Source organism: Triturus cristatus, chromosome 6, assembly GCF_964204655.1.
Source record: "Triturus cristatus chromosome 6, aTriCri1.1, whole genome shotgun sequence".
Taxonomy (NCBI): domain Eukaryota; kingdom Metazoa; phylum Chordata; class Amphibia; order Caudata; family Salamandridae; genus Triturus; species Triturus cristatus.
In genome coordinates this window covers 1,004,277,337-1,004,294,712 of record NC_140589.1, presented here as the reverse complement: position 1 = coordinate 1,004,294,712, position 17,376 = coordinate 1,004,277,337, and the positions used below count along the sequence as shown (strand labels likewise).

The 17,376-nt window shown below is 43.6% G+C and overlaps 1 protein-coding gene across 1 annotated transcript in view; it reads right to left on the bottom strand.

The window, feature by feature from the left end:
- Positions 1-17,376, bottom strand: part of SYNE1 (spectrin repeat containing nuclear envelope protein 1) — a 1,959,630-nt gene that overhangs the window by 1,055,735 nt on the left and 886,519 nt on the right. The window contains exon 53 of the mRNA XM_085611789.1: positions 7,534-7,698. Within this exon, the coding sequence (XP_085467915.1) occupies positions 7,534-7,698 (165 nt within the window). The remainder of the gene's footprint in view (positions 1-7,533; positions 7,699-17,376) is intronic.

The window sequence follows — 17,376 nt, the reverse complement described above, 5'->3', positions numbered from 1 at the left end:
ATCATTCTGGGAGCATCAAATGTGACCCTTGAGAGATGTGTGAATGTGAATCCAGCAACATTGTTACCGGATGCTGAAAATGTGAATGTGGGAGATGATGTTGATCATGATTGTTTGGATGTGCTTGATTACTGCACAAAACCCAGACCAGACATAAGAGATCTGCCACTACCTGTGCTAAGTGCAGCATATGCAGTGTGTAAGGTTTCAGAAGTTATGGAAGCTTCGCCTTTGAAGGGAGTTAGATCTGCTCAAGTAGCTGAATTGGTGGCATTGACGAAAGCTTGTAAGATTGGGAAGAATTTGAGAGTGACTGTAATGACTGATAGTCAGTATGGATTTGGAGTGGTTCATGATTTTGGCCAACTTTGGCTGCAGAGAGGTTTCTTGACGTCGAGTGGAACTCCCATAAAGAATGCTGAAGTGATTGGAAAGTTGCTTGAGGCGATACAGCTGCCTAAAGAACTAGCAGTTGTAAAATGTGCAGCTCATGGACAAGGAGATGATTTTGTTACTCTTGGTAATCGATTTGCTAATGACATAGCACAGTATTGTGCAAAGAACAATCATTCGATTAACCGGGGACGAGAAAGGGAAATGTCTTTTTGTTCTGTGATGTTTACTAATGTCCTGGAAACATGGGATGAAGTGAAACAGTTGCAGGATGAAGCAGGAGATGAGGAAATGAGAGATTGGATCAAGGCAGGTTGTGCCCCTAGAGAGACAGATCATGTTTGGATCTATAGAGATGGAAGACCAGTCATGCCTAACTCGATGCTATCAACAATGGCAAGAATGTATCATGGCCAGGGACATCTGGGGAGGGATGCTATGATTAGGTCCTTCAAACAAACCTGGTACAATGCAAAGTTTAGGCTGATTGCAGAGAGCATCTGTCAGAGATGTTTGATTTGTCAGCAGTTCAATACTGGAAAGAAAACCGTGGTGAGCCTAGGAACAATAGGCAGAGAAGGAGGTCCTTTTACCAGAATGCAAATAGATTTCATTGAAATGCCCCAAGTGAATAAATTGAGGTATGTTCTAGTGGTAGTCTGTTTGTTTTCAAGGTGGGTGGAGGCCTATCCGACCAGGAGAAATGATGGTATAACAGTGGCAAAGTTACTGTTAAGAGAGTTGATTCCTAGGTACGGGTTCCCAGTGACAATTGAGTCAGACAGAGGTGGACACTTCTACAATGAGCTCATGGGTTTAATTTGTGAAGCATTGAGCATACAGCAGAAGCTACATTGTGCATACAGACCAGAGGCTTCTGGTGTTGTTGAACAGATGAATGGCACAATTAAAAACAGAATTGGTAAGATGTGTTTAGCCACTGGAATGAAATGGCCTGATGTCTTGCCTCTAGTGCTAATGACTATTAGGTCTACTCCAGATAGAACTACAGGGTTGAGTCCACATGAAATATTGATGGGACGAGCAATGAGACATGCTTTCGTGCCTATCAACAAGTTGATGACAATAACTGATGACATGATTTTGGATTACTGTAAAGGCCTGGCTGACGCAGTTCATTCTGTGTTTCACCAGGTTGGAGAAGACGCCACCACACTTGAAAAGAAGCAAGCCCATGATCTGAGTCCAGGGGACTGGGTGAGGATAAAAGTGTACAGAAGAAGAAATTGCTTGGTTCCAAGGTGGGGAAGGCCAAGACAAGTTATTCTGACTACGACAACGGCAGTAAAGTGTGCTGGTGTGAAAAACTGGGTTCATGCAAGTCATACTCTGAGAGTTCCTAATCCAAAGGATGGGACTGGTAAAGAGTATTTTGAAGAGTCAGATTCCAGTGATGATGCGGAGACTGAACAAGTGAGAAGAAAAAAGAATCCTGAAAGGGAAGAAGGAGAAAGAGAGTCAGGTGATTCTTTTTTCTTTCCGAGCGAGGCTTCAAGAGAAACATTGAGAGCCTCAGAGGAGAGATCGGATTCTGTAAGAGTGCCTGAAGTTCCAACAACGAGTGGTGAAGAAAGAGGAGAAAAGAGCAATTCCACAGAAACTACACCTGAGTCAGATGAAGAGATTGAAAATCCACTTGAGATTACTCCTGAAGAGGTAGGGTCAGAAGAAGATAGAGAGGGACAGATTGCGGAAGACCCCCGAGGAGGTGTAGGGAACATTCCTGATAAGCAAGGTGAAGGGATAAGTAGACAGCAAGAAGGTTGCGTGTCGGAGACCCGAGGAGGGACAGAAATAGGGAAATCTCAATCGGTGGAGGAAAAGTCTGTGGAGCAAAAGAAAATTGTTCATGGACCAGAGGCAAATGAAACAGAATCAGATGAAAGTGAGAATGAGAAATCAGAGGGTCGAGTTCTGAGAAAGAGAACTTGGATCGGAGAAAGAAATAATAAAGAAGTGAGACCAAAAAGGAGATCTTTGGCCTAACAGGATAAAGAGACTAAGGTACAGACTGACACAAGCAAATTCATCAAAAGCTGAACAGGTGAACGAGGTGTCCAGTCAGAATCAAGCAAAGGGCGATAAACAAAAGGTCTCAAAAGAACCAGAGGAGATCAAGAGAATCAGAAAACCTAACCAGAAGTATAGGTCACCGGAATGGACGTACGTGGCACTGTCTGAAGAAGAAGAGGCAGAAAGTCAAGGAAATCCAGAGGGGACCTTACGAGAAGTGGTTGAGGAGGAGAAAACTGTTGGAATCCTGAAAGTAATCTTGACTGACATTGGAGAAGAGTCGGATGTTCAGGATGTTGAAGATCTGATACAGTTTAATGTTGCTGAAGAAGAAGTGAAAAGTGATGAAAATCCAAATTGAGTAAACTGAAGGAGTCACTTGGAAAGAGTGAAAAGAAGAAAATCTGAAATTAGCTGTTTGAAATAATCTAGAGTTCTAGAAATTCAGTAGTGGAGTAGTAGAGGCTAAGTCAAAAGACACTGCCAGAGTAATAAGATGGCTAACACAGAAAATAATCAAAGTAGATGTGCCTTCTTGAAAAGATGGTGTAGAATGTGCTGCTGCTGTACAGGATTATTAATGCTATTATGGGGTGTACTTGCTTTATTAGTTACTTTTAGAGTTACAATAGATACTTTTGGAATACATACTGAGAATGTGACTAACATAGAGAAGAGTTCACAGAGAGTAGTTCCAACTAGAATTAGTAACATTTACATACATAAAGATAGGTCAATTAATGATTTTTCTAGCAATGTTTTTTCAAAGTTGTTGTACGAATACGTAAAGACAATGGAAGTTAGGGATTGCTATGTTTGTATGCAATTGCCTGCATCCGTTTCAGAGGGAGTTACTTTTCACCATCTTCCAGCTACGTATGGGATTTCATGTAGTGTGCTAAGTAGGGTTTTTTATTTGTTAGGGAAAATAGATTATGAGATGTCTAATAAAGATAACATTTTTGGGCAATTGCCTATGAATAAGAAGCTGAATCCAGCTAAAGAAGCTAACATTTTTGGTGAGATTTTTATTGAAACAGAAGAATTAACATTAGATTACATTTTTAGAAACAATTTAACTTGTAGTTTGAAAGAAGAAGAAAAGGCTTTCCTAGACATGGTAGAGAAAAGGAGAGTGAGCATGCATGAAAAGGCAGGGAAATTTAAAGTGAGTGAGACAATATGGGATATTGAGATGGGAAAGGAGTTGAGGAATGGGGCCAGTCCAACTTTGGCTTTAGATGCACCACAGAAGGGTAAACTATGCATTACCAGAAGGAAATCCCAATATGATAACTATTTTGTTGGGACTAGTGAGTGTCATGATACATACTTTATTGCAACAGGATGGGGATTCAAGGGAGGAGAAGATCCAGTTTTCCCGGGAGTGTATTATATTTGTGGGAATAAGGCTTATTACAGGTTGCCTGATCATTGGTATGGCACGTGTTATGTTGGCCCGGTCTTTCCAAAGATTTTCCATATAGATAAAATAGAAGATGCAGAACAAATTAATCTACTAACACGTTTTAAGAGAGAATCTTGGTCAGAAATTGTAGGTGATATTTTTGGAGCTTTAATTCCAGCAGTGGGAATTTCATTAAATGCATATGGAATTCGGAAACTGTCAACAGTGGTGGATCGCTTATCGACAAGTACCGCTGGAGGGTTTCTTTTGGTAAATACGGAGATGATTGCCGTACGCGCCATGTCTATGCAAAATCGACTTGCCCTTGATATTCTATTGGCCAAGGAGGGTGGAGTCTGTGGAATGCTGAAAGTTCAACATTGTTGCACTTACATTCCTGACGAAAGCAGAGATCTAAAGGTCTATATCAAAAATATTACTGATTTGCATGAAGAATTAGTACCACTGGAAGCTGAAAGTATCTGGACTAAAATAGCTAATAAGATAGTTGCTGTTAAGAGTTTTATTGCTAAGATAGGTAGTACTATTACTGGTAAGATATTATTTCCTTTGACATGTGTGATTGTTGCTTTATTGATACTTAGATTAGGGTGTTTGTGTTGTAAAAACAGGGGAGGGAAAAAGAAAATAATAAGAGAAAATATTGAAAAGAAACAAAAGAGGTCAGAGAGAGACCCACAGGAAATAGAATTAGAAGAATTGAGGGAGAGTGTTTACTTGGAGTCGAAGAGGGATGATGAAAGAGAGTCTGGTGTGTAGTGTCATAAAAAGACATTTCAATTTCTCCTAAGAAATGGGGACTACATTTTTTTTTGGGGTTGGTTTTTGTGGTGATAATATATCACCAAAGGGGGGATTGCTGGAGCAGAGTTTTCTATTGAAAATTTATTGAGATTTAAACTCCAGTTTATGTTTATATGTCATAATTAAAATTACTGATAATTAATTATTAAATACTAATTTTGTTGAAGTTTCTGATTAACCAACTTTACTAATGAAAGAGTTACACGCGGGAATGCATTTATGTTGCTTTATTAATACGTGAACTAAGTTGGTGAGCGAATTAATTAAATATGTGTGGCTAAAGTGCTGTTTGTAATGTGTTTGCGCTATAAAATAATGTGCTTTTAATGCTTCTTTATGTTGCAGATGGCTAGGTAATTACATACACATAAGGGTGTTAGTGGGAATTAACACTGTTTAATCATTACGATGTAGTAACGTTGTTTTGTGTTTCTTTTAATTAAGATGGTCCATTTTGGCCTAGACAAAGATGGCCGATATTTACAGCCTGCATTTGAGTAGATGAAATACGACGAGAGGCCTCGCTGAATATGGTTGGAAATCACCTGACCTCGGCCTCTGACTGTATTAAAAGTTTCCGTGAGGACAGCAGCTCTGGGCTTGCTGCCAGCTGCCCTTGGAGAAGAATAGAGCCACAATGAACTCTGATAAACTTGCGGTGGCTTCACTATGATTCCGAGGAAGAGCATTCATGGATGTAACATTTTTCAGTTTGAGCTTCCTTCTTCCGTGTTTTTATTTTTGAGATTTTCGAGAGCGGAGGTTTTCTAAATGTTGCAAGTCAACATCCTTTCCTGCAAGCTCTGCTCAATGGCTCAACGGACGTTTAGAGTTTGTTTGTTACTTTCAATATGTTAGTTTTCCTATAAATATTGTTAGACTAGAGAGGGTCTAAGGCCACTTCTTCTTGAACCTATGCTCGAGAGGATCGACGCTGATTGAGAGGACGGCGACTCGGGAGACTTTACTGAGAGACCTGTCCTGACCCAAATACATCATTTAGCTAGAATAGGTAATTATGAGAATAATGATTTTGCTATTGATTGACTTTCATTTGAACTAATTTAGATAAAAGATAACCTTTGTTTGAATTCCAGTGTCGGGTGGTTATTTCTTTGTCATTTATTGAACTTCCGAATATGTTCTTATTGTTTAAATCATGACTCAAGACATAACAATTAGGTCGCATTGACCTCAGTTTAGATGCAGATTGGTTTAGGAGTTCTCTCGTATATTCAGTGTGGATAGAGTAATAGAATGAATGTTAGTGTGATGGGCCCTAGCGTATGATGAGTGTATGTGCGTGTGACTGTGGAATTACTCTGTCCGTGGAAGTAGGGAGAATTTATATGCTCTGATCTGCAGCAGCAGTTCGGAGGGGAGGCCATTCCAGGACTTAGTGGATAGGTGGGAGAAGGAGCGGCTGCCGCTCCTGCTCCTGAGTATACAAGGAATGTGGGCCATGGAGAGTGATGTGGAGTGTAGTTGTCAGTGGGTTTCTGGATGACCACCCTGAGGTTGAAGGATTCTAAATAAAGAAATAAAAAACTATAGGCCTCATTTATGGGAAATTGTGGCAGGCCAGCACCGCAAGTCTTCTTGCTGCTCTGTCCTACAACAAAGTAAAGGACAGGAATGCACTGTATTTATGAAATAGGGTACATTCCTATCCTTTCCCCCTGCGCTGGCGCACAATTTGCTGCGTAGTGCCAACAGAGGCACCCTTGCACTATGATGCAAGGGTGTCTGTATTGCATGCAGGATTGTTTTTGTGCAGGAAGAGGCACCTTCCTGCACAAAAACTATGCTGAGAGGTGTTTTCCTCTTTCTGTGTATGCACATGGAAAGACGAAAAAACGAGGACTGCTCTGGGGAGGCGTAAGGTTTTGTCGCTGCCCCAGGCTTATGTGATTAAGTAAATCTGGGGCAGCGTCAAAATCCATGGGTGTTGCATGGGAAAAACCCACCGCAACGCCCATGGAATGCCTCCCTGGTGCAGAGTAAAGCAACGCAGCAACTTGCACTGCCTTGCCTCACCCCACATCTATTAAGCCATGCAAAATCACACAAAGTCGCTTTGCGTGGCGTCATAGATATGGGTGAGAGGTGTGTGCCACCAGAGTGTTAGAAAAAGTGATGCTTCGGCAGTGCAAGCCACTCATAAGCTCCTGAGGTTCTCTGATGAAATGAAAGATAAAGAATGGGGTCAAAGGGAGAGAGAGAAAAAGGTGAAAGCGAGAGAGAAAGTGGTACACCTTAAGAGGAGAGAGAGAGAACAAGAGAGAAAGAGAACATACAGTTAAGTAAAACACAAAGGGAAATAAAAATTACCATATAGAGGGAGGGATCAAGGAGAAAGAGAGAGAGAGAGTAAGATCTGAAGAAAAGAGAATGAGAGCAACCACGAGAGATAAAGAAGGGGAGAAGGTTAGGCAAAAGGGAAAGGGGTGGGGAAAAGAGGAGAGTAAGCAAGAGAGATTCCGAGAAAGGAAGAAAAAGCAAGAGAAAGAGAGAGGGATGGAATAGAGGGATACAGATTACAAAGGGTATAAAATGGGACAGAGAAATAAGATCGAAATTGAGAGCAAGAAAAAGTGAGAGAGATGAGGCAGTGAAAGAAATGTAATAAAGGGAAATGGAGAATTATATTGATAAAGAAAGGCCATTTTGTTGCACACATCCAAGTGGTTTTGAAAGAGACAAGAAAGAGAAGACAAAATAAGCCACAGGAAGTTGTTCTCCATATTTTGGACACCTATAGAAAATGAATTAAGAAGCCTGCTCTCACCTCGGACACAAAGACCTCCGTAAAGGCTCCCTTCGGGAATGGTAACTAATTATCGAAAATCTGACTTTGTCTATTTCTCTTGTACCTTTATTTTCGACAGTTTCTTCTGTATGGCGGGAGCATCTCCAGACACATCAGACCATCGGTGTAGTTCTTCCTTAGCTGAATGCAGCCAATCAGTGAATTCTTGCACAGCATCTACGTACAGCAAATGGTCCTTCACAATGTCCTCCACTCTTCTAATTTTTTCCTGTCAAGGGATAGAGTGAAAATGCGGTGTAGTTAGGTCTGGCTCCACAGTGTAGCTATATGCATTGTCTATTGCTACCAAACCTTTAAACTATACATAGAGTGGACTTCGGCTCTGCCCAAACAAGCATATTTATCTTACTTCATGCTATTGGCTGGTAGGTGTGTGATTCCGCATTCTCTGGAGAGCTTGTGCAGCTGCTCATGAGGGAATACTTTACATCTCAAAAGTAGACCGAAGTATTACGCATTTTATTATTTTTGCTATAGATGCACTGTATGCAGAAAGCAATGGTTTTGCAGCTTTTCTTCTGCTGCAGCAGGTTTTTAACGTTTAAGTACAGACTAGGAAAGCAAACCAGACCTAGTGGCTTTGGTAATTCTTATTCCACCACACCATAGTCACCTGAGGGCATCTTAGTGTCATCGAATTTTACATCCTACACTATAGTAAGACCCCGATTACAGCTGGTCCATAAAATAGAGCGATATTTCCCGTAGCTGATATATTCTGACATCGCTGGTATTGGACTATATTGGGTACAACAAATACCAACGAATTATGACTACAGGTCTCAGCAGTTCTGCTGTGTGGGACTTACTGGTGGTAACAGGAGGGGTAGTTGGCCTCATCGACATGCAGTGAGTCCCACACACCAGGATTGTTGAGAGGCTGTAGGAGACAACGCGCCCTTTCTGCGCCACTCTGCAAATGCGCCTCCTGGCGCACTACTAGTAGGGGGGTGAAGACCCTAGAGGGTCCTTTGGGAGCCAACTACCCCTCCTGTTACCTCCAGTGTGTCCCACACAGTGGGTTTGCGGAGAAGTTTTCAATGACCACGCTCCCTTTCTCCACCACTCTGCAAACACACCTACTGGCACGCTACTGGTTGGAGGAAGAAGTCCACTTTAATCCTGAGGCCCTCAGGAGGCAAGGGGATGTCATTCCCCCACCAACAGTGCACAGAGAAGTGCATTTGCAGAGTGGAGGAGAAAGGAGGCGTGGCCTCTGGCCACCTCTCAGCAATCCCTCGGTGTGGTACTTACTGGGGTCACAGGTGGTCTTGTTGGCCCCTAAGACCCTCAGCAGCCAAGGGGACTTCATCCCCCAACCAGCAGCGTATCAGGAGGCACAATTGCACCGTGCTGCAAAAAGGGGTGACCCCTCCAGCATCGTACCGGTAACCCCCATGCCTGGGAGATATTGGGCCCAAGGAACCCCATCCCCCGGGGCCAGGCATTTTTAGAATGGGTAGGGGGGCCACATGGACCCCCTACCTGGGCCAATTACGGCCCGGGGATCCCAACTTAAAAAAAAAAATCTTTTGCTTCAAATTAAAGAAGGGGGCTGCATGGCCCCCCTTCCAGGGTCCAATTTTGGCTCCGGGGAACCCCGCCCCCAGGGCCTGCCCTTGATTTAAAATATATATATATATATATAAAAAACAAGGGAGTGGTTTCCATCTCCCGGGGCCTGGCCACAATACTAGGTGCTCTGGTCCCAATCGGTCCCTGCGACATTGCTTTTGGACAGAGTGAACTGCTAATATGCAACTACCTCTGTCCAAAAGCAATTCTGCTCTGCATTTTCTGCTTTCTTTTACTACAAGCAGAATTTGCTAAGGTTTGGCAGGAGCGGTGCTTCCGCCAATCCATACCAAACTGCAATGTCCCATGGGTGGGCACCCCGGGACATTGCTGGAGCCGGCACTGGGGGGAGGCAGTCCCCAGGGCCATCTTTGGCTCCAGGAGGGGGGCCGCGCGCCCTCTTATTTCTTTCATGTAGCCCCATGGGGCCGGGGATCTGCAACGGGCCCCCTCAATTATATCATTTGAACACCGGGGAGGTGGCGGTCCCCAGGGCCGTGGAAAGCGCTGCAAGGGCCCCCACACATTTTTCTGGTAATTTCCCTGGGGAGGTTGCGGTCCCTGGTATTATTGAAAATGAAAGCCCCGGGAGGTGGTGGTTCCTGGGGCTGTGGGGGGTCTACATGGCCCTGCATTTATTTTTAATAAAGGCCCGGGAGGTGGCAGTCCCCAGGGTCCAGGCCCCCCCTATTATTGAGAGTGAAAACCTTGGGGAGACGGTGGTTCCCGGTGGTGCGGGGGGCGTTCGTGTGGCCCTCCCACTTTATTTAAGTTTCAAGCCCCAGGGAGGTGAGGCTCCCCAGATTTCTTTTTAGAAATAAATTGGTGTAAATCCGTTCAGCAGTTTGGCTGTAGGTATGTTCAAAAATTGAAAAATCGCCATAGACATAACATGGGGAAAACGTGTTCTGGGACCCCGTTTTTTCTCAGCACTCACTTGACGAATCACCCTGAAACTTTCAATACAGCAGCTGAACCAAAAAAGGGAAGTTTTATGAACATTTCATCAAGATTCATAAAGCAGCACCAAAGTTACTGGCAAAAAAAAAAAAGCTTTTCCTATGGAAACTGGTCATAACTCTAACTACCTTCTGGCAACCGCCAATAGGTAATATATATATATGGTTAAGATATATTGATGATCTTTTTGTTGTTTGGGAAGGTACGAGCCAGCAAGCTAATGACTTTATTGAAAAGATCAATGCTAACAATATGAATTTACAGTTTACTGCCACAATCAGTGCCACACAAATTGAGTTCTTAGACACCCAGGTATATATAAATAAGAACAAAATTGAAACCCGCCTATTCAGAAAGAAGATGGCAGGTAACTCCACACTTCATGCGTCAAGTGCGCATCCTAAACATCTTATCAATAGCATCCCCTATGGGGAAATGCTAAGGATTAGGCGCATTTGTAGCAAGAGTGATGATTTAATGGCAGCTCAAGAAGCAAGTAAACTTCGCTTTAAACAACGTGGTTACCAATCACATGTCATTGACAATGCTATTAAAAAATCCATGATGTGGAGTAGAGATGAAGCCATGAGGGACAAGAAATCTGTAAATAGTTTGACTAATGCAAGCTCCACAAATACCATGAGTTTTAAAACTAAGGAAGACAATGAATTTCGTCTAATTGTGCAATATAGTCAACAGCACAAAGTGTTAAACAAAATTCTTCAGCAAAACTGGCCATTGGTACGAAGTGACCCAGTGATAGGACCCCTGCTACCGCAGAGGGTGTCCATTACTTACAGCAGGGCGCCCTCAATGAGGGATTTACTTGTCAGAACTAGCCCTGAGGTGATTGATAGTAATAGTTGTATACAATCCATGAAAGGATTCTTTCGATGCAAAACATGTAAAGCATGCATCCAGGGAGTGAACACCAATTCATATCAAACTCCTTTCAGCGATCATAATCACGTCATTTCCAAGCTCCTTACGTGCAAAACTGAATTCGCTGTTTTTGTACTCTCATGTCCCTGCAATCTGCGCTACATTGGCAGCACTAAGCTACCCGTGTACAAACGTATCTTTCAGCACCTTAGGGCAATTACAAATCAGGACAATACCTACCCTGTCGCATGACATTTTAAAGAACTTCATCAATCTGACAATCGCAAAGTTAAATACTTTGTAATAGACACCGTACCACCTAGTAGGAGAGGAGGTAACCGAGAGAACAAACTCAGAAAACTTGAAACATTTTGCAGTTAGATACCAAGCACCCTGCCGGCCTCAACGCCACTGAAGATTTATACACATGCTTGATTTAACTCAAATTGAGGAAATATGCGGTCACCATGAGATTTGATTATATAAAACATCCAATGCCACTTTCCATTAAGATCTAGAATATTTAGTTTTAGCACCTATCACTGACACTTGTATATAAAATGTAGTTTTTTAGCTTTTTAAGTCCTATAAATCCGTAAATGGAAGAAAATAATATTTTTTTATGTGTCTATGTATTATGTACAACATCTTTTAAGGTTTTAATAAGATTTTGAATTCTTAGTCTTTTATTATATTTATTGTAAATTTGTTCTTAATTTGGCACCTATCCACATGTCACATTACAGGGATAGGTCAACGGATAGATAATATTTTTAAGGGTTTTTTAACACCTTTTATCTATTTATTTGCAATTTGCACTATGCTACGACACTGACTTATATGCGTTTTACAAACGGCATTTAGTCCAACATGTTCTGTCGTAGATGAACCAAGTTCAAGTTCAAGAAAACTTTATTTCGGAATAATCCATAAAAGCACATAAAAACAGTATAAAACATTGACAACAATGGATAAAATCTTTAAAAATAATGCATCCAGCCAGCCAATACATACTAATTACATACATAAATCAGGTTGACATTTTTAGGTATTTTTTCCGTTTGTGCCAGAAAGCCCCCAAGAATTTTGCCACTGCAAAGACAATGTGTGCGGCCGTTTCGCTCTTGAGAATTCTAAAGGCTTGGTGACACCTTACAAAGCCCATGTTCCTACAAATCGGAATGATCCACTTTCTGCGGAGCTCAGTATAGCCTGTGCAAAAAAATATAAAATGCAGCTCAGTCTCCTCACTTGCTCTGCATGCCGGGCAAATACTGGATGTCGACAGGGACCAGGAGCTAGTGAAAGCGCGGATTGGCAAAGACCCGTGCCTCCACTGTAGGTAGAGCTTCCTAATTATTACGGGGTAAACATTATCCAAGGCCGATTCGAAAGTGTATGTGCTCTTCATAAGAAGGAATTGGTTTGTTAGGGACCCTAAAGATTTGGAGGGTCGAAGTAAAGGAGCCTTAGAATCATGATACACCTTGGTTAGAGCCTTTTTAGAAAATTTGGGACACACATTTCCAGGATCATTCCATAGTGCATCTAATCCTAGGCTCATCAAACTATTCCTTATGAATTTAAGCCAAGGAATATTCCCCGAGTTTGGGAAGCTGAGAACTTCCTGGAGACCCTGTCTATAGTGAATCAATTCAGGCACTGTCCATAATCTGCGCCAGTAGATCACAGGACGAAGTGCCAACTCTTCCTCCAATGGTCTAATGCCTAAGTCAAGTCGTAGGGGCACTAGCGGTGTACTCGGAGGAAGGGCTGCTAGGCACCTAAGGAATCTATTCTCCTCCTTTGTCAGACTATCCAGGATTTTATGACCCCATAGTTCACTCCCATAGGTAACTACTCCTCTTGCTTGGACTCTATAAATATGAAGAGGAGGGCCTATGGGTTTAAGGGTTGACCTATTCTTCCCCACCAATGCTAGTATTCCTCCGATATGTTGCGCCAGCTTCAGCCTTGTTTTCTCCTGATGTTGACCCCACCCCAATTCCTCATTGAGTGTGACACCAAGATATTCAAACGTGCTCACTCGGTCTAGTACATTTTCCCCAATGCGAGGAATACGGTGAAACCTGGGTGGCGGATTGAAGGCCATAAATTTGGTCTTTGTGGTGTTAATTTCCAATCCATGCTCTCTACAGAAGTCCCCAAAACCATCCAGAATACGCTGGATTCCCATAGGTGACTTGGAGAGAAGGAGGGTATCGTCAGCAAACATAATTGCTGGGACCCTCCTTCCCGCCAACTTCGGGACATCCGAATTGGGGACCCCATTAAGGTGGTCAATGACCCCGTTAACAAAGAGGCAGAACAGGGTCGGTGCAAGTACGCACCCCTGTCTTACCCCTCTCTCAACCGGGAACTTGTTTGAGAGTGCGCCCTGCGCACCGCACCTCACACGGGCATAAGTGTTTGTATGGAGGCGGATGATCATGTTCAGGATATCAGCTGGCATCCCAGCTTTCGCCAGGACTTCCCAAAGCTTACCACGGGGAACAAGGTCGAACGCAGCCCTTAGATCAACAAATACAGTATAGAGGCTGCCACCCTCCAGCTGTATTGTTTTCCAATGTATAAGGGACAGCCTAAAGACCTGGTCCACGGTAGAGATCTTCTGGCGAAACCCAGCCTGAAGAGGGCTCAGGACATCCCTCTCCTCGATCCAGTCCAAAAGTCGATCCAACAGAAGCCTCGCAAAGAGTTTCTGTGGAACGTCTATCAGACTGATCGGTCTATAATTGGCGGGGAGCAAAGGTGAGCCCCTTTTAAAAATGGGCACAATCTCCGCCCCCAGCCAAGTTGGGGGAAGTGCCATCCCATGAATAATTGCATTAAACAGTATCAGAAAGTACAGTGCCCAAATTCTGACTTCGTGCCTTAGGAGGTCGCCTGGAATCTTATCTAAACCTGGCGCTTTTCCTAAAGAAAGGCAAGTGATTGCCCTTTCCACTTCCTCCAGCTTAAAGTCTTCCAACACCGTGCAACTATCAATGGGGTTCACTAGGCTCTCAGGCGGTATTCCCATTTGGTCTAGCCCAACACTGCTATAGAGGGACGAGAAATGTTTTTCCCAGACTTCAGCTGTAACATTACCTTCTATTGCCTTTACAGGCTCAGCAGAACCATGTCTGACTATGTGCCAGAATTTTTTGGAATCTCTAACTTTGAGAGCAGATGTTATTTCTGACCAGTTCTCCCAGTCCCAGTCTATTTTCGCGGCTTCCAGACTGGACTTATAGGCCACCCTCTTTTCCCTGATCACAAAGGATGTTTCCTTATTTTTAAGTGCTTTGAGGAGATCTTTCTTTGCTACCCTGCAGCTGGCATTGAACCAAGAGGCTCTTTTGCTCCTCGGTATCCTGCCCCGGACCACAGGATTCAATACCTCAGCTAGATTGACACAGAGAGCCTGATGGATATCCTCAAGGGAAGAACAGCCATCCGACGAGGGCAATTGAGGGAGAAGGCTCTCCATTCTTTCCAAAGTTTCAGCCACTTGCTCATATCTAGCCCTTATACGGTTCGGTTTCTCTAAAAGTCTATCCCACCTTAGTCTTCGTCTGTTGCTAGACAGAGTGAGGCTAAGGGCAGGTAAACCATGTCCCCGAGAATCTGGCCTAAGAAGACCATCCGCAGCTAAGGAAAGGATTAGAGGGTTGTGATCACTATCAGCCCTTTGGGCAATTTTAAAGTCTAATGCCAATTTCCAATCTTGGAGTTTGATCAGTATGTAATCGATCCTCGACTCCTGCCTTGGTCTGTTAAAAGTTGGCTGGGGCGGGTTATCCCCCTTAAACCTACCATTGCATGCTCTGAGTGAGTTTGCCACTGTTAATGTTAGAACTTGCAATAAGAGAGGTGAGGCTACCCTGACTGGCGGACCTGTAATTCTTTCGATTCCCCAGAGATCATCCTCCTCACTGGTGATCCCATCTAAATACGTCGGGAGTGGTTCAAACTGAATATTGAAATCCCCTCCGACCAAGAGTATGTCTGTGCCAGTGAGGGAGTCAAGAAAAAGCCCTAGATCCTCCAGTGTCCTTGAGGTTGCTGCAACTCCAACCGGTCTAGAGTATATATTTACCAGTCTCAGACCCGCCCCATTGGGCCAACGCAAGACGACACATAGGATATCCAGAGAGTTAGTTTCTACCACCTCGGCGGTGCAACCTAAATGAGAAGCAATCCATATTGATAGGCCACCAGACGGGCGACCCTTCCCACCCCATCTAGCTGGAATATCAAAAATAGCAAAACCGGGGTGGCTAAGATTTTCTCTAGACCATGTCTCTTGGAACATGCATATATCATGTTCTTTAATAAAGGTTTCCCAGTCAGTATTACCTAACTTGTTGGGAAGCCCAGCCACATTCCATGACATAATCTCTAAAGCCCTCATAGTTCTAGTTACAGGCATAGAAGCCTCATGCGGGGTAGTTTCTTCTAACCTTAGGGGAGCACAGACCTCCCGTGCGCTTTGTACGTTGCGTGAGGACCCCTGTAGAACTTTGGGCTTTCGTGGGAAGCTGCCACCCCCCACCTCCACCCCGTTCCCCATATTTGCGGAACGGAAAGATTCGGTAGCTATTTCATCTATGGCCACCAGAGCATCTTCCAGGGGCCCTAAGCGACCCGCCAGTGAGGACATAGATTGCCTGACAGAAATAGAGTGGTGTAGGGAGCAGGTCGACCGTTTGAAAATCAAATCCGTACCCTCATCCTGGTCCCCTTGTGTGCTATGTCCATAACCAGAAGAGATACTGAGTCAATCACAGTCATCAACTCCTGATAAGGCGCCAAATCTATTGACAACTTCGAGGGGAGTAAATGGTAGCGTGTAGTTCACCCTCCGAGGTCCCGTTCTATGATTCCTAGATGGAACCATAGTCCATTCTGCTGCATTTTCATATGCCACATGGCTAAGTGCATGCGTGTTATAATGTGGAACAAGGGAAGCAGATGGTGCTACGAATGGATGAAGAGGGGCCACTGTTTTTCTTGGAGCCCTGGGATGTACATTATTAGAGACTATTGATCTTGGGTAAAAATATGATAATACACGGGGATTTATAAATCCCCGTGTGGAGCCCAAGGGGTAGTCTAAGATGTATTTGACTGCATTGGGGTCTCTAAAGTTAATAATGATTACATCCCCTTCTAAATCTTTGATTCTACGGCCCAACCAAGGAAGTCTCCGAACATGCAGTATCTCTCCATTGATGTTAGGGGGAAGGGGTCTATTTGTCCTAAGCCAGTACACGATTTTATTTTTTAGGTTATAATAACCCTCATTTCTGCCCTTATCCAGAGGTGGAACTTCTGTTAACACCACCACATATGGTACCGCCTCGGGGGGCAAATTAACTTGATGGCTACGTGAATCGCTTACTCTAACTGAGAGGTGATTCTCCCCCTTCTCGTTTGGGGATGTTACTCTGTTAGGGATTACTAATTCCTTCCTTAGTTCACCATCTACGTGTTGGCCATGGCTTAGATTAATTGCGGTAAGGGTGGGCTTATCCCTGCGCTGAGAATTGGAGCTACCTATCTCATTAATCCTAGTGTGCGTGAGAGGTGGATCTAAGTCCGTAGGGGGAGGCGGGTAGTGAGTAGAATCTTTCGTTGTACCTGGATGTTTTGTGAATAAAGATTCTAGATTCCCCAGTCGTGACTCTATATTTTTTAATCTTTCTATGATAGGTAGGGTAAACGATCTAATCAGCTTCTCGATGCTCTCAAGGTGTGATGTCACTGTGCATAGTTCAGGGAGGAGCAACGGAGAGCGAGACAAATCAGGAGGAGGAACAACCAGGGAAGGGGAGGGTGTTGCAGCCAAGTCACATGTAGTTAAGTGTGATAATGGAGCCTTTGTTAATGATACAGTGCTCTCAGTTTGTATAGGGCCCTTGCCAAAATCAGTGTGATTAATATAACGAATTGGCAAGTTGCCTAACCTCTTTCTTCTCTTGGACGGGGGGGGCCTTATAACTTTGGACACCTGTATCCTCCCTGGCTTTTTGATAGTGGTCTTAACCCTCGGTTCAATTGGAGTAATAACAATGTCAATTTCCTTTCCAGAAATAATAGAAGTATTGGGGGAAGACACATTAGTTAAAACTAGTGACGAGTTAAAATTACTGGGTGTGGGATCAATTGTTCTTAACAGCTCTGGGACGTTATCCATGGCTAGCGCCTCCTGCGTCAGGGTAGAAGGGCTTAGCACATTAGAGGACAAAGGCAGAGGAGATGTACTGTCCATTAATGTCCTATTTTTCATGCACTCTATGGAGCGGCGTCGCTCAGCCCTTCGTTCAGCGAGGGTAATCTCCTTGTCCGTAGGTATCTTTTTGAAATAGTCTACCAATGTACCTTTGGTTGTGACGCCATGTTTAGCAGGAGAGTTAATAGCTAAAATAGCAGCCATAATAATACTAACAGTGTGAAGCTGTAG